The following is a 22833-nucleotide window of genomic DNA, read 5'->3' on the forward strand; positions in this document are numbered from 1 at the left end:
TATATATGTAGTATCTAGTAACATTCATAATAACATGTAATATATACATGATGTAAGTATATATGTCATGTAGTAACATTCATAATAACATGCAATATATACATGATTTAAGTATATATGTAGTATCTAGTAACATTCACAATAACATGACATATATACATGATTAAGTATATATGTCATGTAGTTACATTCATAATAACATTTTATATTTTCATATTTTGATCATTTTAAGCATAGTGCAGTGATTTAAAAACTGCATCACAATTGCTTTTTTTTTCCATCCCTGATTTGTGCTTTGACTTTTTGAAGGCCAACAAACATCAATCAATCAATCAATCAATGTTTACTTATATAGCCCTAAATCACTAGTGTCTCAAAGGGCTGCACAAACCACCACGACATCCTCGGTAGGCCCACATAAGGGCAAGGAAAACTCACACCCAGTGGGACATCGGTGACAATAATGACCCAGTGGGACGTCTGTGACAATAATGATTATGAGAACCTTAGAGAGGAGGAAAGCAATGGATGTCGAGCGGGTCTAACATGATACTGTGAAAGTTCAATCCACAATGGATCCAACACAGTCGCGAGAGTCCAGTCCAAAGCGGTTCCAACTCAGCAGCGAGAGTCCCGTTCACATAATAAAACATCACTTACTGTGCAAGGTCTGCTGTCTTTAGGATGCCGACTGCTGGGATGTTCCTATATTCCCGTTTAGGTGACAAATGTCTCATAATCCTGGCGAAGAAAGGAGGTGGAGGGCCAGTTCCAGGTCCTAAATGGCTGTCAAAGTGCCCCAACTTGTCAGATTATATCCTCAGACATCTACTTTCCAGGTGAGAAGCATGACTTTGTGATCTGGAATAAACTTCCAGGGAGCCAGGAAGCAGCAGACCCTCCATGATGTAAACATAAGCACACAGGAAGTGATCATGGCGGCGCTAGAAAGAGTTTGTCTGTGTTAGCGCTTTTAATAACGCTCTCATTAATACTCGTTAATATTCACGTCATAAATGTAAATAAAGTAATGTTGGTTCTTTTTGAAGGGTTGTTTATTAGGCTTTATAGGCAACATATTGGAGCTCCTATTGGCTTTGCTGCATGCAGACTTTTATTTACGTTTGTTTAATATTTAGGAAGAAATTGAGTGCTAAGAAGTTGATATTGACTGAATTGAAAAACAAAATGATCAAAAATGCCATGACAGAAAGTGTATTTGAAAGCAATTCAAGCAGCTGCTCGTCTGCACCATACTCGAGTACAATGAGTCTGCACCATACTCGAGTACAATGAGTCTGCATTCCAAAGATATAAACGGCAGACATTTTATCCTTTAAAACATGGAGAATGTGCTGATGGTGTGTTTGACAGGGAAGTTGATGTCATAGAAGTCCATTCTCCAAGGTAAATATTGTATATTATTAATAAATGATTTCATATGTAGTTGTTTGTAGTCCTAGTAATGTTGTTTTTCACACAATATTTATTATCTATTGTTGTTTTTTGCAGGCATGTTAGATGGTCAAATGGAGGTCAATGTTTGTTACAGGAGACATTTATGTGAGGCTCAAGAAGCAGTGCTGGGCTTTCAGTTCAGAGCTACCTCACAGAACCAATTACTGTATTTTTCGGACTATAAGTGGCAGTTTTTTTCATAGTTTGGCCGAGGGTGCAACTTATACTCAGAAGCAAATCATGTGTGAAATTATTAACACGTTACCGTAATATATCAAATAATATTTATCTCATTCGCGGAGAAAATGTCAGCAATCGTCACACACACGTCAACCAATAAGAATTCGGCGGGGGAGGGTCATGGCAGAAGTGCATTGTGGGTCAAACAGTGACAGTTTGACCCCACACTGTCACTGTTTGACCTTTGGCTTCCTCACAAACTGCCCACATTTGTTCAACATAGACACACTACAAACATTCAATAGTGTTAGTGAAAAGGCTCAACAAACAAATTGTAACATCTCACTCTGAAGGTGTGGCTAAAAGAGTCAGGGGGCGGGGCTGAGGGCTTTATGTAGGTGAGCACACCTGCTTGGACTAATTAGGCCCAATGTGGGCCAAACCATGATTGTCAGTAAGTGGGTGTTGAAGAGGGAACCTGGACATTTGAAAGTTGTGTTGTCTAAGCCTGAATACACTGGGGACACAATGACTGCTTTACAAATACAAAAGTACAACATGAATACTTTTTAGACATCTGATGGTTATTTATGCTGTAAATGACAAAATAACTGATTTCTTAATTCCCCCTGTCTAATTGGTCTCAGCTAGTGGGCGGGGCTACGGGCTTTTGAAGTGGGGAAAATGCCATGTTTCTGCAATCTGCTGTCTGTCACTGCCAGAGGAGGTCAGGTGTGCCAGTCTGCTGTCTGTCACTGCCAGAGGAGGTCAGGTGTGCCAGTCTGCTGTCTGTCACTGCCAGAGGAGGTCAGGTGTGCCAGTCTGCTGTCTGTCACTGCCAGAGGAGGTCAGGTGTGCCAGTCTGCTGTCTGTCACTGCCAGAGGAGGTCAGGTGTGCCAGTGTGCTGTCTGTCACCGCCAGAGGAGGTCAGGTGTGCCAGTCTGCTGTCTGTCACTGCCAGAGGAGGTCAGGTGTGCCAGTCTGCTGTCTGTCACTGCCAGAGGAGGTCAGGTGTGCCAGTCTGCTGTCTGTCACTGCCAGAGGAGGTCAGGTGTGCCAGTCTGCTGTCTGTCACTGCCAGAGGAGGTCAGGTGTGCCAGTCTGCTGTCTGTCACTGCCAGAGGAGGTCAGGTGTGCCAGTGTGCTGTCTGTCACCGCCAGAGGAGGTCAGGTGTGCCAGTCTGCTGTCTGTCACTGCCAGAGGAGGTCAGGTGTGCCAGTCTGCTGTCTGTCACTGCCAGAGGAGGTCAGGTGTGCCAGTCTGCTGTCTGTCACTGTCAGAGGAGGTCAGGTGTGCCAGTCTGCTGTCTGTCACCGCCAGAGGAGGTCAGGTGTGCCAGTCTGCTGTCTGTCACTGCCAGAGGAGGTCAGGTGTGCCAGTCTGCTGTCTGTCACTGCCAGAGGAGGTCAGGTGTGCCAGTCTGCTGTCTGTCACTGCCAGAGGAGGTCAGGTGTGCCAGTCTGCTGTCTGTCACTGTCAGAGGAGGTCAGGTGTGCCAGTCTGCTGTCTGTCACCGCCAGAGGAGGTCAGGTGTGCCAGTCTGCTGTCTGTCACTGCCAGAGGAGGTCAGGTGTGCCAGTCTGCTGTCTGTCACTGCCAGAGGAGGTCAGGTGTGCCAGTCTGCTGTCTGTCACTGCCAGAGGAGGTCAGGTGTGCCAGTCTGCTGTCTGTCACCGCCAGAGGAGGTCAGGTGTGCCAGTCTGCTGTCTGTCACTGTCAGAAGAGGTCAGGTGTGCCAGTCTGTTGTCTGTCACTGCCAGAGGTCAGGTGTGCCAGTCTGCTGTCTGTCACTGCCAGAAGAGGTCAGGTGTGCCAGTCTGCTGTCTGTCACTGCCAGAGGAGGTCAGGTGTGCCAGTCTGCTGTCTGTCACCGCCAGAGGAGGTCAGGTGTGCCAGTCTGCTGTCTGTCACTGCCAGAGGAGGTCAGGTGTGCCAGTCTGCTGTCTGTCACCGCCAGAGGAGGTCAGGTGTGTGTGCCAGTCTGCTGTCTGTCACTGCCAGAGGAGGTCAGGTGTGCCAATCTGCTGTCTGTCACCGCCAGAGGAGGTCAGGTGTGCCAGTCTGCTGTCTGTCACTGCCAGAGGAGGTCAGGTGTGCCAGTCTGCTGTCTGTCACTGCCAGAGGAGGTCAGGTGTGCCAGTCTGCTGTCTGTCACTGCCAGAGGAGGTCAGGTGTGCCAGTCTGCTGTCTGTCACTGCCAGAGGAGGTCAGGTGTGCCAGTCTGCTGTCTGTCACCGCCAGAGGAGGTCAGGTGTGCCAGTCTGCTGTCTGTCACTGCCAGAGGAGGTCAGGTGTGCCAGTCTGCTGTCTGTCACCGCCAGAGGAGGTCAGGTGTGTGTGCCAGTCTGCTGTCTGTCACTGCCAGAGGAGGTCAGGTGTGCCAATCTGCTGTCTGTCACCGCCAGAGGAGGTCAGGTGTGCCAGTCTGCTGTCTGTCACTGCCAGAGGAGGTCAGGTGTGCCAGTCTGCTGTCTGTCACTGCCAGAGGAGGTCAGGTGTGCCAGTCTGCTGTCTGTCACTGCCAGAGGAGGTCAGGTGTGCCAGTCTGCTGTCTGTCACTGCCAGAGGAGGTCAGGTGTGTGTGCCAGTCTGCTGTCTGTCACTGCCAGAGGAGGTCAGGTGTGCCAATCTGCTGTCTGTCACCGCCAGAGGAGGTCAGGTGTGCCAGTCTGCTGTCTGTCACTGCCAGATGAGGTCAGGTGTGCCAGTCTGCTGTCTGTCATTGCCAGAGGAGGTCAGGTGTGTGTGCCAGTCTGCTGTCTGTCACTGCCAGAGGAGGTCAGGTGTGCCAATCTGCTGTCTGTCACCGCCAGAGGAGGTCAGGTGTGCCAGTCTGCTGTCTGTCACTGCCAGAGGAGGTCAGGTGTGCCAGTCTGCTGTCTGACACTGCCTGAGGAGGTCAGGTGTGCCAGTCTGCTGTCTGTCACTGCCAGAGGAGGTCAGGTGTGCCAGTCTGCTGTCTGTCACTGCCAGAGGAGGTCAGGTGTGTGTGCCAGTCTGCTGTCTGTCACTGCCAGAGGAGGTCAGGTGTGCCAATCTGCTGTCTGTCACCGCCAGAGGAGGTCAGGTGTGCCAGTCTGCTGTCTGTCACTGCCAGAGGAGGTCAGGTGTGCCAGTCTGCTGTCTGTCACTGCCAGAGGAGGTCAGGTGTGCCAGTCTGCTGTCTGTCACTGCCAGAGGAGGTCAGGTGTGCCAGTCTGCTGTCTGTCACCGCCACAGGAGGTCAGGTGTGCCAGTCTGCTGTCTGTCACTGTCAGAGGAGGTCAGGTGTGCCAGTCTGCTGTCTGTCACTGCCAGAGGAGGTCAGGTGTGCCAGTCTGCTGTCTGTCACTGCCAGAGGAGGTCAGGTGTGCCAGTCTGCTGTCTGTCACTGCCAGAGGAGGTCAGGTGTGCCAGTCTGCTGTCTGTCACTGCCAGAGGAGGTCAGGTGTGCCAGTCTGCTGTCTGTCACTGCCAGAAGAGGTCAGGTGTGCCAGTCTGCTGTCTGTCACTGCCAGAGGATGTCAGGTGTGCCAGTCTGCTGTCTGTCACTGCCAGAGGAGGTCAGGTGTGCCAGTCTGCTGTCTGTCACTGCCAGAGGAGGTCAGGTGTGCCAGTCTGCTGTCTGTCACTGCCAGAGGAGGTCAGGTGTGCCAGTCTGCTGTCTGTCACTGCCAGAGGAGGTCAGGTGTGCCAGTCTGCTGTCTGTCACTGCCAGAGGAGGTTGTCTGTCCTGACCAAGAGTTTCGAGGTTCATACATCAAACCAACTACTGAGATTGTGGGTGCTTGGTCTTTCTGTTGTTCTTCACCTCTTGACACTTTTTGGGATTTTAAATAAATGTTTGTAAACTGCGTGCCTTGCCATCCTTGATTTAAATTCCAGTTTGCAAAGGTTACTTACCTTCACCCGAGGCGGGGTGTGACAGTCACGGAATGCTAACTGCTACATGCTATATGCTACTGCCTTAGCTATCAAAGTGGATCATTTCAACGTTGGTGGTAACTTATAAAAAGTGAGAAAGGCTGAACAAAAATGGCGTTGAAAAGAAAATCATGTAGTGCAGATTACAAGCTGGATGTAGTGAAATATGCAGCAGAAAAGGACAAGAAGAAGCGGCGCATACCTTTGGAGTTGGCAGAGTTGTTTAGAAGTCACATCCAGGAAGAAGATTTCATGGGATTTATGGATTAGGAGTGAGAGATAGTTTGGTAAAGGTATAGCATGTTCTATATGTTATAGTTATTTGAATGACTCTTACCATAATATGTTAGCTTAACATAGCAGTTGCTTATTTATGCCTCATATAACCTACACTTATTCAGCCTGTTCTTCACTATTCTTTATTTAGTTTAAATTGCCTTTCAAATGTCTATTCTTGCTGTTGGCTTTTATCAAATACATTTCCCCCAAAAATACGACTTATGTATGTTTTTTTTCCTTCTTTATTATGCATTTTCGGCCGGTGCGACTTATACTCCGAAAAATACGGTAATAAACTCATAAGTTGTGGTACTACGGTACTTTTCTTTTAAGCGTTGCCCTGTAACGTTCTGATGCAAGCTGGGATTTTTTTCTGCACAAGAAACGAGGCGCAGGCTGCAAAAAACCCCTGGACTGGATTTTGAAGTGTAGGATATAACAATCTACCATAAATTGATGAAGGTGGACCCCGACTTAAACAAGTTGAAAAACTTATTGGGCTGTTAGCATTTAGTGGTCAATTGTACTGTATATGTACTGTACTGTGCAATCTACTAATAACATTTTCAATCAATCAATCAATCAATCAATCAATCTCTGCTCTCCACATGTCAAACATTTAGGAACTGAATTGTCTCATGTATAAAATACCGATTGTAGCTGAGATAGGCGCCAGCGCCCCCCGCGACCCCAAAAGGGAATAAGCGGTAGAAAATGGATGGATGGATAAAATACTGTATACATTTTTATTAGAGTATAATTGAAGCCACAATGCATGTGGCTACTATTTTTACAAAAGTATTTTTTTAAATTCTAATTCTAACTTGTTTATTTTGGATATATTGCTACAATGTGTTCCTATTCATTTGTCTTCCACAGTGGACACGCTACATAACTAGAATGTATTTGCTCTTTGATATCTTATTTTTTCACAATGTGTTCTTAATTGTGTACTTTTATTTCTATCATTTATGTGTTTAACATCTTAACTTCGGTTTCCTTTTTATATTTTCACAGAAAGTGAACACAAATTAAATGACACAATGTTATCAAAATAAAAAATAAAATATGGTGTGAATCAAAGATTAGTAGTTTATGATTAAATCAAGTCTGGTTCTTTCACTTTGTTTTGGATATGTTGAATTGTGCAAATGTCCTCATTGTAACTTATTAACCATGTGAAGTTCCTAGTGATACTTAAGTTGTTTTGTAAGCGTTTACAGCAATTAATTTAGCAAATAATCAATTTCTTCAAGAACTTGTTTGACACAAAATTCAAATCATTTATTTTAAATATTTATTACAACATTACATGCCTACATTTCCAATGATAAAATAATAAAATTGACTCCATGGTTAAAATTGATTTAAAACTAATGAATTAAAATGTCCTTTAAAAAATACAGTTTGTGTTTCATCTGAACAAGCCCAAACCTTTCTTCTTCTTTGTTTTGGAAGACCCTCGCTCCGCACGGCTGCAGGTGACCAGCTAGAAGGGACGAGCAACAGAAATGTTAGGTGGTGTTGTGTTCTCACAACTGAACAACAATCTTTGTGTGGAACATTTAGAGACACACTGAACTTGGCCGGATTTAATGTAAAGTGTGTGCTAAACTATTTTTTCTTAAGAACTGTCGGGCTTCTGCAATCAGCAGTGTGTGCTCTGACAAGAAGAAGGCAGTAAATGGACTACAGTCTCGCTATAGCCAGTTACCTTTCATTGCATTTGGTCATTAAACAGTACAGGCCAAAAGTTTGGACACCCCTTCTCATGCACAACACAACTGATGGTCCCAACACCATCGGTAAAGCAAGACATTCCACCAATCAACCCTGATAAGGCACACCTGTGAAGGGAAAAGCATTTCAGGTGGCTACCTCTTGAAGCTCATGGAGAGAATGCCAAGAGTGTGCAAAGCAGTAATCAGAGCAAAGGGTGACTATTTTGAAGAAACTGGAAAATAAAACATGTTTTCAATTATTTCACCTTTTTTTTGTTAAGTACATAACTCCACATGTGTTCATTCCTAGTTTTGATGTGACTATCTACAATGTAAATAGTCATGGAAGTAATGAAAATGAGAAGGTGTGTGCTGCACATGGACATCAACAACAAGCCTGACTGGCTGGCGTGAGAGGAGCCCAAGCACAAGGACACGCCCTCTTCCTGGTCCGCCCGTAGAGGGTCGACCCCGCCAACACACACGCAGCAGCAGGGATGAGCGTGTTACTAAAGCTGTGTTTGGAAAAAGATGCACCGCTTCAACGGCAATATAGCAACCTTGTGATTGGCAGCCATGGGCAGTCAACTCTATCAGGGCCCGAATTTAATAACAAAGTTAAACTTGTAACTGTGTGACATACAAACATCCATCCATCCATTTTCTACCGCTTATTCTCTTTGGGGTCGCTGGTGTCTATCTCAGCTACAATCGGGCGGAAACATGTATTTGTTAAATCTGTTCTCTTAAACCACTGCTGACATACGCCAGCTGCTGGGGGTCTTCATACCGTATTTCCTTGAATTGTATAAAGTACGCGCCTGCCTAGAATTTCCACCGGGTCAAACTCGTCACGTCACGAGTGACACTTCACCTGTCATCATTTTCAAAATGGAGGAGGCTGATTTCAATCATTTGAAATCGCATAAAGGGAAGAAGATTAAGAGCTATTCAGTAGGATTTAAGGTCCAAGCTATTGAATATGCTAAAAAGAACAGTAAGCAGCTATGTTTTATTAATATACCGTAGCTGCGTGTGTCAAATATGAGACATTAAATGACTCCCGCCTCCTGGTGGTAGAGGGCGCTAGTGATCCTTCTTGCGACTACTCGGCTGCAGAAGAAGTGACAACAAGCAGCAAGAGTTATTTTTTCCTCTCGCTTGCACTTTTAACATGGAGGATTACATATCTAAAATAAAACACTTTTCTAAACTGGACTTTCAATCGAAGCAGGAGGTAATAAAGAAAGATCTCCATGGAGACAGAGAGACTTTTAAAACTGAAGAAAGATAAGGAAGACTTCTTTAAACAAGTTATCGATGCTTTTGATCAGAATGACCTGCGCATGGACTTCATTTATAAGTAAAGGTAAGACCATAATAACGTTTTTTTTTATTAAATGTGCTTTTCATGATGGTATCCTTACATCACACTCAAATTTTTAAGCACAGGCCTAAATTTACCGCATGTTTTTGGTAAGTGTCGGAGTGAGAAGAGGTTTTAAGTTAATTAGCACCCTGGCGGCAGTTCAAGGAAATACGGTAGGTTCTTTTTGGTTTAGATTTGTATTTTTATTTTGAGCTAGCTGAAAAGTGCACCTTTATGACACAACTCAAATACTCTCCCAAGTGAAATAGTCTGCCCAGTATGACAGATTGTGGCCACACAACACTCTAACCCTCCACTAAGTCTGTCACTGCACACCTTTTTCCAACATGCACATTCAAATGTGGGCCTTCCTTCTCAAGTTTGACTCAAGTACTTTTGCTCTTCCTGCACAAACTTCTGAGGGAGCGAGAAGTCCAGCGCCTCAAGAAAGGGAAACATTATATTGCACTTTGAAGTTTGGATGCTGTGGACACCACACACAATAACAGGATAAAAGAGACTTCCAGAAGGCTTCAATAGACAAAGCTGGAAAGATGCAATGAGATGAGGATGAAAATGATCACATTGATTTAACTATCAAAAATCAAAACGAACATAGTTGTCTTGTCTGCTTGAGTGGAAGAGACAGAGATTGCAAGCAAAGTGCAACCAAGCTCTGGTTATGTGAGACAAGGAGTAAGGCGTCTTCCTTCAATACTTCTACAAACCCTAAAAGCAGTGAAGTTGTCACCTTATTTGAATGCTAAATAAAAAGAAAATACAATGATTTGCAAATCCTTTTCAACTTATATTCAATTGAATAGACTTCAAAGACAAGATATTTATCGTTCAAACTGGTAAACTGTGTTATTTTTTGCAAATATTAGCTCATTTGGAATTTGATGTCTGCAACATGTTTCAAAAAGCTGGCACGAGTGGCAAAAAAAAGTAAGTAGGTTGAAGAATGCTCCTCAAAGACTTATTTGGAACATCCCACAGGTGAACAGGCTAATTGGGAACAGGTGGGTGCCATGATTGGCTACAAAAGCAGCTTCCGTGAAATGCTCACTCATTCACAAACAAGGACAGGGCGAGGGTCACCACTTTGGCATCAAATGCCTGAGCTAATTGTCCAACAGTTTAAGAACATTTCTCATGCAGCTATTACAAGGAATTTAGGGATTTCACCATCTACGCTCTGTAATATCATCAAAATGTTCAGAGAATCTGGACAAATCACTGCACGTAAGCATTGAATGGCCATGACCTTCAATCTCTTGGCTGGTACTGCATCAAAAAGACACATCAGTGTGTAAATGATATCACCACATGGGCTCAGGAACACTTTCGAAAACCACTATCAATCACTACAGTTAGTCACTACATCTGTAAGTGCAAGTTAAAACGCTAGCCTTTTATCAACAACACCCAGAAAAGCCACTGGCTTCTCTGGGCCTGAGCTCATCTAAGATGGACTGATGCAAAGTGAAAAAGTGTTCTGTGGTCTGACGAGTCCACATTTCAAATTGTTTTTGGAAACTGTGAACGTCGTGTCCTCTGGATCAAAGAGGAATAGAACCATCTGGATTGTTGTAGGTGCAAAGTGTAAAAGTCAGCATGTGTGATGGTATGGGGGTGCATTAGTGCCCAAGGCATGGCTAACTTACACATCTGTGAAGGCACCATTAATGCTGAAAGGTACATACAGCTTTTGGAACAACATATGTTGTCATCCAAGCAACGTTATCATGGACGCCCCTGCTTATTTCAGCAAAACAATGCCAAGCCACGTGTTACAACAGCGTGGCTTCATAGTAAAAGAGTGCAGGTACTAGACTGGCCTGCCTGTAGTCCAGACCTGTCTCCCATTGAAAATGTGCGGTGCAATATGAAGTCTAAAATACCACAAAAATCGAAGAGCCCGGACTGTTGATCAACTTAAGCTGTACATCAAGCAAGAACGTACAAGAAGTACAATATTTACTGTATTTTGATCATTTCAAATATTCCCAGGTCTGATTTCTTCTGCGCATGGATTTCTGTTTCCATGGCAGCGCACTTCTGACTTTTGGCAACATGTGTGTTCCTACTTCCGGAACCAAAGTGTGTTCTAATCACGGCAGACTTGGTAACAGACAACAAAGACAACTATTTTTGGACAAATGAGGATTCATAGCATTATATTTTTGAAGCTAGATATACTGAGGATGAACTGCTGCTTATAAAAGCAAGCATGAAGAACACGGTGAGATGCTGGAGCAGACACAAGCTGGGAGAAGGAATTTTGATATTCTGTAAATGCATTTCTTACACAAAATCGACAGGAAACACCCACAGAGATCTTGACCAGGCAAACAACTGTCCCACGTTAATATCGGTGATGATAGACGCAGCACGCCATGAGTGTTAGTGCTACTACAGTACATACCTTGTCTGGCTAGCTCAGCTGTGTACAAAGAAAAGCTGAAATAAGACTTTACAGATACTGTAATATGACTGTTCATCTTTTTCACTCACTACAGATAGCTGTCCTATCACAGTGTTGGTGTTACACACTCAAAACGCATTTTGTGTTGCCGTAGAAGCTGGCTTATCTCTTGCCGTAGTTAGGTTTTACAGCTGATACACGGCGATGTGTTACTACGCTAGAAAAAGAGTTCCTCAGTGTTCACTCTTACAATAACAATGTTGCTACAGTTTGACGACTACAAAGTTAAAGTAGCAATGATTCTCACATTAAATGATTCTCTGCATTTCACCCATCACCCTTGATCACCCCCTGGGAGGTGAGGGGAGCAGTAAGCAGCAGCATTGGCTGCGCCCGGGAATCATTTTTGGGGATTTAACCCCCAATTCCAAGCCTTGATGCTGAGTGCCAGCAGGGAGGTAATGGCTTCCTTTTTTATAGTCTTTGGTATGACTCGACCGGGGTTTGAACTCACAACCGGCATAGCTCGGTTGGTAGAGTGGCCGTGCCAGCAACTTGAGGGTTGCAGGTTCGATTCCCGCTTCCGCCATCCTAGTCACTGCCTTTGTGTCCTTGGGCAAGACACTTTACCCACCTGCTCCCAGTGCCACCCACACTGCTTTAAATGTCACTTAGATATTGGGTTTCACTATGTAAAGTGCTTTGAGTCACTAGAGAAAAGCGCTATATAATTATAATTCACTTGACTTCAACCTAGCCATCTCACTCTAACCACTACAGGTTACAGAACATAAATGAAGTATTGTTGAGGCTTTTTGAATGCATTTTAAAGCAACTTGGAGGTAGAATTGATTGCTCCCATCAGCTGCTTGGCTCAACATTAAGAAGGAGGCCATTTTTTTATGTTCGAAAACGGCACAAAAACACTTTGCCTTCTTGTCTCCCATAATGATTGTGAATGATAGGTAAAGTTCCCCTTTAAGTTCTCCAGCCCGGTGTTTTTCAACCTTTTTTGAGGCAAGGCACATTTTTTCCATTGAAAACATGCGGAGGCACACCAGCAGCAGAAATCATTGCAAAATGAAACTCAGCAGCCGATATTGACAATAAAAGTTATCACCACCTGTCACATCACGCCGTGACATATTTTGAGTTCTCTGGTGTTTTCCTGTCTGTAGTGTTTTGATTCTTGTCTTGTGCTCCTATTTTGGTGGCTCTTTCTCTGTTATTGGTATTTTCCTGTAGCAGTTTAATTCCCGCATCTATTTTGTTTTAGCAATCAAGTACATTTCAGTTGTTTTTATCCTTCTTTGTGGGGACATTGTTGATTGTCATGTCATGTTCTGATGTACTTTGTGGACGCCGTCTTTGCTCCACAGTAAGTCTTTGCTGTGGTCCAGCATTCTGTTTTTGTTTACTTTGTAGCAAGTTCCGTTTTAGTTCCATTCTGCATAGCCTTCCCTAAGCTTCAATACCTTTTCTTAGGGGCACTCACCTTTTGTTTATTTTTTATTTAAGAATTAGACACCTTTACCTGCACCCTGCCTCCCGCTGTTTCCGACATCTACAGAGCAATTAGCTACCGGCTGCCACCTCCTGACATGGAAGAGTATTACACGGTTACTCTGCCGAGCTCTAGACAGCACCGACACTCAACAACAACACGTCATTTGCAGACTATAATTACTGGTTTGCAAAATATATTTTTAACCCAAAGAGGTGAAACTAGATGATCTCCCACGGCACACCAGACTGTATCTTACGGCACACTATGTGCCGAGGCCAAAACAATGCTCTAGTAGCTATAAGATTCTAAAATGATGTTGCCGATTAGACAATATGTCTAGTATTCTTTATTTCTGACCGCCCAGGATGTCTCGCCACACATTTGTTGGACGGAGGATTCTCCCTTGTCCACCGCTCTCTGTGTAGCACCGTTACTGATCCTGGAGCCGTGTGCAACTGTCACCTTGCACGTCCTTCTCGCACTTGCAAAACGGTGGTAAGTGTTGATGAATAAATAATTATATCTGCATCTTCTCCTCTCAGTATTGTGGTCCACATGTAGTTTGCATATTAATGAAGACCAAGACACCAAATGGATTGAACAGCTTATTCAATCCTCCTTGCACACGTTTAGTAGATTGGCTTTGCGTGTGGTTTGCACGTGTTATATTACACGCAAACCTTTAGTAAATCAGGCCCAATATGGATTAAATGTATCAAAGTGTCCATAAACCATTGGGGTCAGTATCAGTATCGGTAATGACATCTGCAATACTGGCCTTGTATTTGCTGGTGTGGCATTGATACCAAACTTTGTACCAGCTCCTCTCATGACCTGGGGATATGTCGGCCATACCTGCTGCACAGCGGGTGTGTCCGCCATCTTGTCTCTTGGTTCCTCCACTTGACTCGTCTGCTTCTGGTCGCCGGCTTCAGCAACTGCTGCAACACCTGCTTCAGCACCTGAGTAGTGTGATGTGCCAAACACACACAGGTTTTTTCAAACAGTACCACAAAAGCCAAAAGCAGTGAAGTTGTCATGTTGTGTAAATAGTAAATAACAACAAAATACAATGATTTGCAAATCCTTAACTTATATTCAATTGAATAGACTGCAAAGACAAGATATTTAACGTTCGAAAGGGGAAACTTTGGAACTCATTTGGAATTTGATGCCTGCAACATATTTCAAAAAAGCTGGCACAAGTGGCAAAAAAGAGTGAGAAAGTTAAGGAATGCTCATCAAAGATTTATTTGGAACATCCCACAGGTGAACAGGCTAGTTGGGAACAGGTGGGTGCCATGATTGGCTATACAAGCAGCTTCCATGAAATGTTCACTCATTGACAAACAAGGACGGGGCGAGGGTCACCACTTTGTCAACAAATGCCTGAGCAAATTGTTCAAGAACAACATTTCTCAAGCAGCTATAGCAAGGAATTTAGGGATTTCACCATCTACACTCTGTAATATCATCAAAAGGTTGAGAGAACCTGGAGAATTCACTGCACGTAAGCCATGATATTACGGACTCTTGATCCCTCATAATTCACATAACGCCCACACAGAACTATTCCACTTCTCACGATTGGTTTCTGCAGTCCTCGTCTCCGACCATGAGTTCCATCCTCCCTCTTTCCTTTCTTTCTCTACGGTACGCCTCCAGGTGGACTTTGGTCTTCCCTTTCTTCTTTTCCCCTCGGGTGGCCAGGTCACGGCCATGCTGCTCTTGTTGTTGTTGTGGTCCTGCCGGGGTATGAGTCCATCTTCCTAGCTTTACACCCTCACTGAGTGGCTTCATATTTGCTTTTCCCAGCAGTTCTTCAGGACTGATGTGATCCTGCCAGCAGATTCTGAGTAATCCTCAGAGGCATTTGTCAAGCGCCCTGTTATCTCCACTGTTCATTTTTCAGGTTTCACACCTGGTAATGTCATCAAAAGGTTCTGGAGGAATCACTGCACATAAGTAAGCCATGATATTACAGACCTTGGATCGCTCAGGTGGTACTGCATCAAAAAACCGACATCAGTGTGTAAAGGATATCACCACATGGGCTCAGGAACACTACAGAAAATCACTGTCAGTTACTGCAGTTGGTCGCTGCATGTGTAAATGCAAGTTAAAACTCTACTGTGCCAAGCCAAAGCCATTTATCAACAACACCCAGAAACACCGCCACTTTTGCTGGGCCCGAGCTCATCTAGGATGGACTGATGCAATGTGATAAAGTGTTCTGTGGTCTGACGAGTCCACATTTCAAATTGCTTTTGGAAACTGTGGATGTGGTGTCCTCCGGACCGAAGTGGAAAAGAACCATCCGAATTGTTCTAGGCGCAAAGTGGATAAGGCAGCATCTGTGATGGTGTGGGGGTGTATTACAGTGTCCGCCCTGAGATAGGTAAGTTGTGAGTTCAAACCCCATACCAAAGACTATAAAAATGGGAGCCATTACCTCCTGGCTCTGCACTCAGCATCAAGGTTAGAAATTCGGGGTTAAATCACAAAAAATTATTACCGGGCGTGGCCACAGGTGTTGCTCACCGCTCTCCTCACCTCCCAGGGGGTGATCAAGGGTGGTGGGTCAAATGCAGAAAATGATTTTGCCACACCTCGTGTGTGTGTGACAATCGTTGGTACTTTAACTTTTTTTACCAGTGGCCAAGGCATGGGTAACTTTTACATCTGTGAAGGCAGCATGTGTGATGGTATGGGGGTGTATTAGTGCCCAAGGCATGGCTAACTTACACATCTGTGAAGGCACCATTCATGCTGAAAGGTACATACAGCTTTTGGAGCAACATATGTTGCCATCCAAGCAACATTATCATGGACGCCCCTGCTTATTTCAGCAAGACAATGCCAAGCCAGGTGTTACAACAGCGTGGCTTCATAGTAAAAGAGTGCGGGTACTAGACTGGCCTGCCTGTAGTCCAGACATTGAAAATGTGTGCAGGCTAAAATATGAGGCAGGAGACTGTTGAACAACTTAAGCTGTACATCAAGCAAGAATGGGAAAGAATTCCACTTCAAAAATGTGTCTCCTCAGTTCCCAAACCTGCACTGAGTGTTGTTCAAAGGAAAGGCCATGTAACACACTGGTAAAAATGCCCTTTTTGCCATGTGTTGCTGCCATTACATTCTAAGTTCATGATTAATTACAAAAAAATAACAAAAGTGTCTCAGAGTGAACATGAAATATCTTGTCTTTGCAGTCTATTCAATTGAATATAAGTTGAAAAGGATTTGAAAAACATTGTATTCTCTTTTTATTCACCATTTTCACAACATGACAACTTCACTGCTTCTGGGTGTTGTACATGTACAAAGTAATACACAACAAACCTGTGGATGGTGTGAGATCAGGATCCTGCCGGTCCTGATCAGACAGTTTGCGCTTGCGTGCGTTTGCGTGCGCCGCCACAGCAGCGTAAAGATCCTGTAGGTTGTTGCTGAAGTTCTGAAGGCCGTGAAGGTCGGAACAAACCACAGGAAGAGTCTGGTTGAGGGGAACACATGAAGAGGTGTTTTAAAGTTTGTTAAGTGGCGAGGAAGTCACATGATCATATTCAACAAGAATAATCAGTCAGATGACTCATTATGTGACACAGACCAACACTAAACCTGCCAAGTCCTTCTTTCGCACCACCGGGTCGCACAACTCCTCCAAATTAGCTCCTCAAATATTGACCCTCAGAAATTGGTGGTCTCCTGCTCGCCGCCGGGCCAAGGGGCTCCTCAGCACACTTTGGTTAGGCGTCGAGGTTTCGCATTGATTTATTTTTGTGATTTGTTTGTTTAAATATGGTAAAAATAAATAAGGAGGCTTAGTTCTTCTGCCTTGGGCACAGAGGAACCAATGTGCCGAGGGGGGACGACCAGGCAAAAAGCCAAGCTTATACTGTATTTTCATTCCCAGCGAGACCCTCCTCTGCACCCTCGGAGATGCTCAGCTTCTTTTGTTCTGAAACTAAACATGACAAACATTTCAATCAAAGTGAACATCGCTCTGTGTTTTTTCTTACAAGCCCTCAACAGGAAAGGCTGCTGACACACAAGAGTTCAATAACCTCTTCCACACTCCAGTTTGCCTGGGGATTGGTCTGGAATGTTCTATTCTCGCCACTAACAGGGACAAAGTCCTGTGGAGATGAAGGAGGCGGAACAGAAGGAGTACTCACCTGGTAGCCACGCCTCCAAAACCTGCCTGCTGTGGTGGGGAAGGTAACCCGAGGAAGGGGAGAGCCTGTTGACGTTTGGCTATTCTTAGCAAGTTAGCGGCTCTGATTTTAGAAGCTGTTGTTTTTTTAAAGGGGGGTCGCTGGCGGCTTGCGCTGGTGCCGTCCAGTCTCACACTCGCTCACTTTGTCCTGCCCACTGTTGCCGACCCCATGTTTGCTTTTTTCACATCATGTGACCTCAACTTCCTGCACTGCATCAAAAAGTCATCTATGGCTCGCTGCTTCATCCCCAAATTAAGATTTGTATTTGACAAAGAGCAATATTACCAGGCATCTCGTCAACACTTTGACAAAAGTACCTTTTAGTTGACCCTCCCGGGACAGATTCCGTAGGAAAGTTCAACTGGCCGCCGTCACACGGAATGCAAGGTCTTGTCGTGAAAAACATCTGACACAGAAAATGTTGCATTCTTGGGTAGCAGGTTATCATTTGCTTTGTAGATAATTGTAGCTGTCTGCAAATGCACCCATTCGTTGAATTTCAATATTTTTTATTAAGTAAATAACGGGTTTGAGTGTTCTCTATGTCCAACATTATGTATTATTGTAACTGACCCCTTTTTGTAACATAAAACGTTCATTCAATGTTGGTTTTCTGCCTTGCCGCTTACGTGCAGTGATTTCTGTACATTCTCTGAACCTTTTGATGATATTACAGAGCGTAGATGCCTTGCAACAGCTTCTTGGGAAATGTTGTTCTTAAACAATTTGCTCAGGCATTTGTTGACAAAGTGGTGACCCTCGCCCTGTCCTTGTTTGTGAATGAGTGAACATTTCATGGAAGCTACTTTTCTAGCCAATCATGGCACGCACCTGTTCCCAATGAGCCTGTTCACCTGTGGGATGTTCCAAATAAGTCTTTGATGAGCATTCCTCAACTTTCTCAGGTATTTTTTGCCACTTGTGCCAGCTTTTTTGAAACATGTTGCAGGCATCATATTCCAAAATGAGCTAACATTGGCAAAAAATAAAGTCTACCAGTTCGACCGTTAAGAATCTTGTCTTTGCAGTCTATTCAATTGAATATAAGTTGAAAAGGATTTGCAAATAATTATATTCTCTTTTTATTTACCATTTAGACAACATGACAACTTCAATGCTTTTTGTAACTATTTTGGAGGGTTTAATTTGCTTCTAATGTCTCAACTAGGGTTGCAAAGGGGTGTAAAGTTTCCAGGAAATTTACCACGGCATGTTATGCTCGGGAAGTTTGGAAATATTGATCAGTTGTTTATTATTCAAAGTTGGATTGCATCCATGGGAATGAATGGGAATGAATGGGGAATTGCAACAATGATATATATTATTGAGCACTTGTCTACATGCTGCTGCATCTTTCTGGCATACCTGACCTAGCTCTTTGCTCACTATTTGCAGATGTACACCACCTTTCTGCCTACATTGGTGGGGGTGAAATGTCATCACACATCAGATGGTGTACGTGGCATTATTCTCTTTGTACTTATTTATTCTTGTAAAACACTAATGCAATGCCACGCACAGATATAAATAAAAGAGTCTTTAAAAAATGTTTTACTGATGGATAACTGACTAGAAATAATCTAAATGCGAACAGGACAAGCGGTAAGAAGTGGATGGACGGAATAAATGAAATTCAATCAGCATGCTAAATCAAACTATAAGCTACATTCTTGTATGACAACAGCACGGCTGGCAGAACAGAAGGCAGAGGAAACTACACCTTTTCATTTACTATTTACTACTTCGACTTTACACATCACAAAAAAGGTCAATTCGGATCGCTAAGGTTGTTAGCATAAATAAATGGGATTTATCACTGACAAAATTAGCATCAAAGCTAACAGATAAATATTTTTGTATCATTATGAGACTGTGGTGGTACATAAACCTAGCTAGCTAGAGATATTGGCCCCAAAATGATTGCACAAGTACAGGAACAGCTAGTCTGCTGGAGTAGTCTACAGTCATACAGTAACTAGCAATTACACCTCTATTACACTTCAATAGCATACATCAAATATATTTACCCCAGAAATATCATCAACACTTATCTGACTGGATGAAGTTCTTGGGCTCAAATAGCCCATGAATTGATGAACGTGGACCCCGACTTAAACAAGTTGAAAAACTTATTGGAGTGTTACCATTTAGTGGTCAATTGTACACAATATGTACTGTACTGTGCAATCTACCAATACAAGAGTCAATCAATCAATCATGCTGGGAATTTTCTGTGCATGTGATAGAAGAATGCACTGCACATGTGATGGAGGAATGCACCATGAAGGGTTGAAATTGGACTGAATTTGCATGAAATCAGGTTGTTTTAGCTAATAATCATGCTGCAAGGTCTAGCATGTAGAAATTCAATGTTTATTACCATTAATTCCTGTTAATTCTCATGGAAAGCTTCCAACTTTGAATATTCCTGGAATTTTGTAACCCTAGTCTCAACCCACAAACCGTTATAAAAGTGACCATGGACCAAAATGTGTGCTAAATGTACACCAAAGCATATCCAATACATACAGCATTATCTCCACCTGAAGGAAGTGCATTCTACCCTAAAGTCATCAGCGATGGTTTCTTCACAGGTTCCACGTTTTCACTAAAGAAAGTTTCTCATTTAGTTTGGAGGACTCTTGTCAACAAACTAGAAAAACGTTCAACTTCCACAACAACAACAACAACAGGTCTTGACAACATCTGTCCTTCTCGTTCCTCGCTATTGTTGTGAGTGTGGAACATTCCCCAGTGGTGACATTTGCATTGGGAGAGGACAACCGAGGGTCTGCAGCAAAAACACACAAGTGTCCTGTAAAAGCCGCTAGTGGCACACGCGTGTGCGTCACAGCTCAATGGTCGAGCACAATGAGGCCCTCAGGAGCCCACACGTGTGTGTGGACAAGCGGGGGTGCAGGCTAATTCAAACCCAGTCAATGTTGAAGTGTGGCGACAGAGTGGAAGGGGCTTGAGAGGAAGACCGCAGGCCGCTCCTCCGCTGTTCCATCATGGTCAGCGCGGGGAAGGAAAGGTGGTGGAGAAGGACGGCAACACACAGAAGTCATTTGTGTGCAGGCAGGTAAACACATATCAGCAGCAACAGTCAGGCAAGTGTCAGAAGGTGATTCACTAATGACCACAGCCTCCTTCACACTTCAGTCAAATGCAGCGTTGACGCTCGCGGGGAAAACAAGAAAGAAAAAAGCACAAGGACGTGTAAAGAGTTGACCTCGGTCAACATTACACACACCCGTTAAATACTTTGCCCTGCATGCACTCACACAGCCAGCTAAATCTGGTGTGTGATTCCCTCTTTAATAACCCTCTGATTTCAGTGCGGCCTCGTCACAGCCCAGTGGAATTTGCCACCAGAAATGACAGCAGATGGTCACGCCTTCTTCTTCTTCTTCTTCTTCTTCTTCTTCTTCACCCTACAACTGCACCACCGGGTCTTGGGACCGGTCCAGACGGACACAAAGCAGCTGACTTGCTACCAAGTGTGATAGACTATACCGTGTTTTTCAACCTTTTTGAAGCTAAGGCACATTTTTCGCGTTGAAAAAATGCAGGGCACACCACCAGCAGAATTCATAAAAAAATGGAACTCAGTTGACACTAAAAAGTCGTGATTGTCGAATATGACTTTAAAGCATAAGCAAGCATGCATGACTATAGCTCTTGTCTCAAAGTAGGTGTACTGTCACCACCTGTCACATCACACCCTCACTTATTTGGACTTGTTTGCTCTTTTCCTGTATGTAGTCTTTTACTTCTTGTCTTGCGCTCTTATTTTGGTGGCTTTTTCTCTTTTTTTGGTATTTTCCTGTAGGAATTTCATGTCTTCCTTTTGAGCGATATTCTCCGCATCTACTTTGTTTTAGCAATCAAGAATATTTCAGTTGTTTTTATCCTTCTTTGTGGGAGCACGGTAGATTGTCATGTCATGTTCAGATGTACATTGTGGACGCCGTCTTTGCTCCACAGTAAGTCTTTGCTGTCGTCCAGCATTCTGTTTATGTTTACTTTTGTAGCCTTCTGCATAGCCTTCCCTAAACTTCAATACCTTTTCTTAAGGGCACTCACCTTTTGTTTATTTTTGGTTTAAGCATTAGATACCTTTTTACCTGCACACTGTCACTTACTGTTTCCGACATCTACAAAGCAATTAGCTACCAGCTGCCACCTACTGATATTAAAGAGTATTACACGGTTATTCTGCCGAGCTCTAGACAGCACCGACACCCAACAACAACACATCATTTGCAGACTATAATTACTGTCCATCCATCCATTTTCTACCGCTTATTCCCCTTTGGGGTCGCGGGGGGCGCTGGCGCCTATCTCAGCTACAATCGGGCGTAAGGCGGGGTACACCCTGGACAAGTCGCCACCTCATCACAGGGCCAACACAGATAGACAGACAACATTCACACACTAGGGCCCATTTAGTGTTGCCAATCAACCTATCCCCAGGTGCATGTCTTTGGAGGTGGGAGGGGCCTATCCCCAGGTGCATGTCTTTGGAGGTGGGAGGGGCCTATCTCCAGGTGCATGTCTGTGGAGGTGGGAGGAAGCTGGAGTACCCGGAGGGAACCCACGCATTCACGGGGAGAACATGCAAACTCCACACAGAAAGATCCCGAGCCTGGGATTGAACCCAGGACTGCAGGACCTTCGTATTGTGAGGCAGACGCACTAACCCCTCTGCCACCGTGAAGCCCTATAATTACTGGCCTGCAAAAAATATTTCTAACCCAAATAGGTGAAATTACCTAATTTTCTGCACTATAAGGTGCACCTAAAAACCTCAAATTTTCTCAAAAGCTGACAGTGTGCCTTATAATCCGGTGCGCCTTATATATGGACCAATATGGAGCCACAACAGGTCTTGCAACTACGGTAAGCAGCCGCCAACTTCATTTTCCCCCGTAAAAGAAGTGCGCTTCTTCTTCTATGGTAAGCAGCCGCCGACCTTATTTCCCCAGCAGCCGCCGACTTCCTTTTCTGTCATAGAAGAAGAAGCACGCGGTGCATGCTGGGATATATGACTGCGGGAGGCGTGCCGTGTCTGTGTGTTTATGTCAAGAGCCCAACATGGCTCCTATTAGGAGACACGCTTACGACGCCGAGTTTAAACTCAAGGCGATCAGTCACACAGTAGAAGACGGGAATAGAGCAGCAGCAAGAAAATTTAACATCTAGACTCCTTTAATGACGACTTGGACGACTTGGACGAGACTTGGATGCCGTATTCGCCCAACTGTTTGATTCCAACACTGAAGAAAAAGAATTTGAGGGATTTGTGGATGAGGAATAACTTAATAAAGTGAGCTTTACATGTTTATTTTGTGTGTTGTGTGACATTATCCTTTGAGCAACGTTGAGTTATTGGTATATTATTGCTTTGCACTATTTCCAGTGTTACTATATTGTGATTGCACTAACCTTTGATTTACCGTAACAGTATCAGACTTTTTTTGACCTGTTTATTGAATCGGGGAAAGTAATAAAACAGCCGTTTATTCATTTTGGGAGTGAACGGAGTTGTCAGAACACTGGTTTGTAATCCATTAATAAAGTTTGACTGACCTGACTGTTTTGTTGACATTCCCTTTAGCGCAGCTCCATCTAAAGGATGCATAACACAACCCCAGCCTCTACTGTAGCATCTATTCTATGCGCCTTATGATGCGGTGCGCCCTATATTTGAACAAAGTTTTAAAATAGGCCATTCATTGAAGGTGCGCCTTATAATCCTGTGCG

General features: G+C 44.1%; 1 protein-coding gene across 2 annotated transcripts in view; it reads right to left on the bottom strand.

Annotated features, from left to right (window-relative positions):
- Positions 1 to 7081: 7081 nt before the first annotated feature.
- The window catches only part of nhej1 (nonhomologous end-joining factor 1), a 30415-nt gene continuing 14663 nt past the window's right edge, over positions 7082 to 22833 (bottom strand). For both annotated transcript variants that reach the window (XM_061889337.1, XM_061889338.1), the window contains exons 6-8: positions 16190 to 16343; positions 13703 to 13809; positions 7082 to 7311 (exon numbers count right to left, since the gene is read on the bottom strand). In XM_061889337.1, the coding sequence (XP_061745321.1) occupies positions 7237 to 7311; positions 13703 to 13809; positions 16190 to 16343 (336 nt within the window). In that variant the 3' untranslated portion in view covers positions 7082 to 7236. The remainder of the gene's footprint in view (positions 7312 to 13702; positions 13810 to 16189; positions 16344 to 22833) is intronic.

The sequence above is a fragment of the Nerophis ophidion genome, linkage group LG27 (genome assembly GCF_033978795.1).
Source record: "Nerophis ophidion isolate RoL-2023_Sa linkage group LG27, RoL_Noph_v1.0, whole genome shotgun sequence".
NCBI lineage: Eukaryota > Metazoa > Chordata > Actinopteri > Syngnathiformes > Syngnathidae > Nerophis > Nerophis ophidion.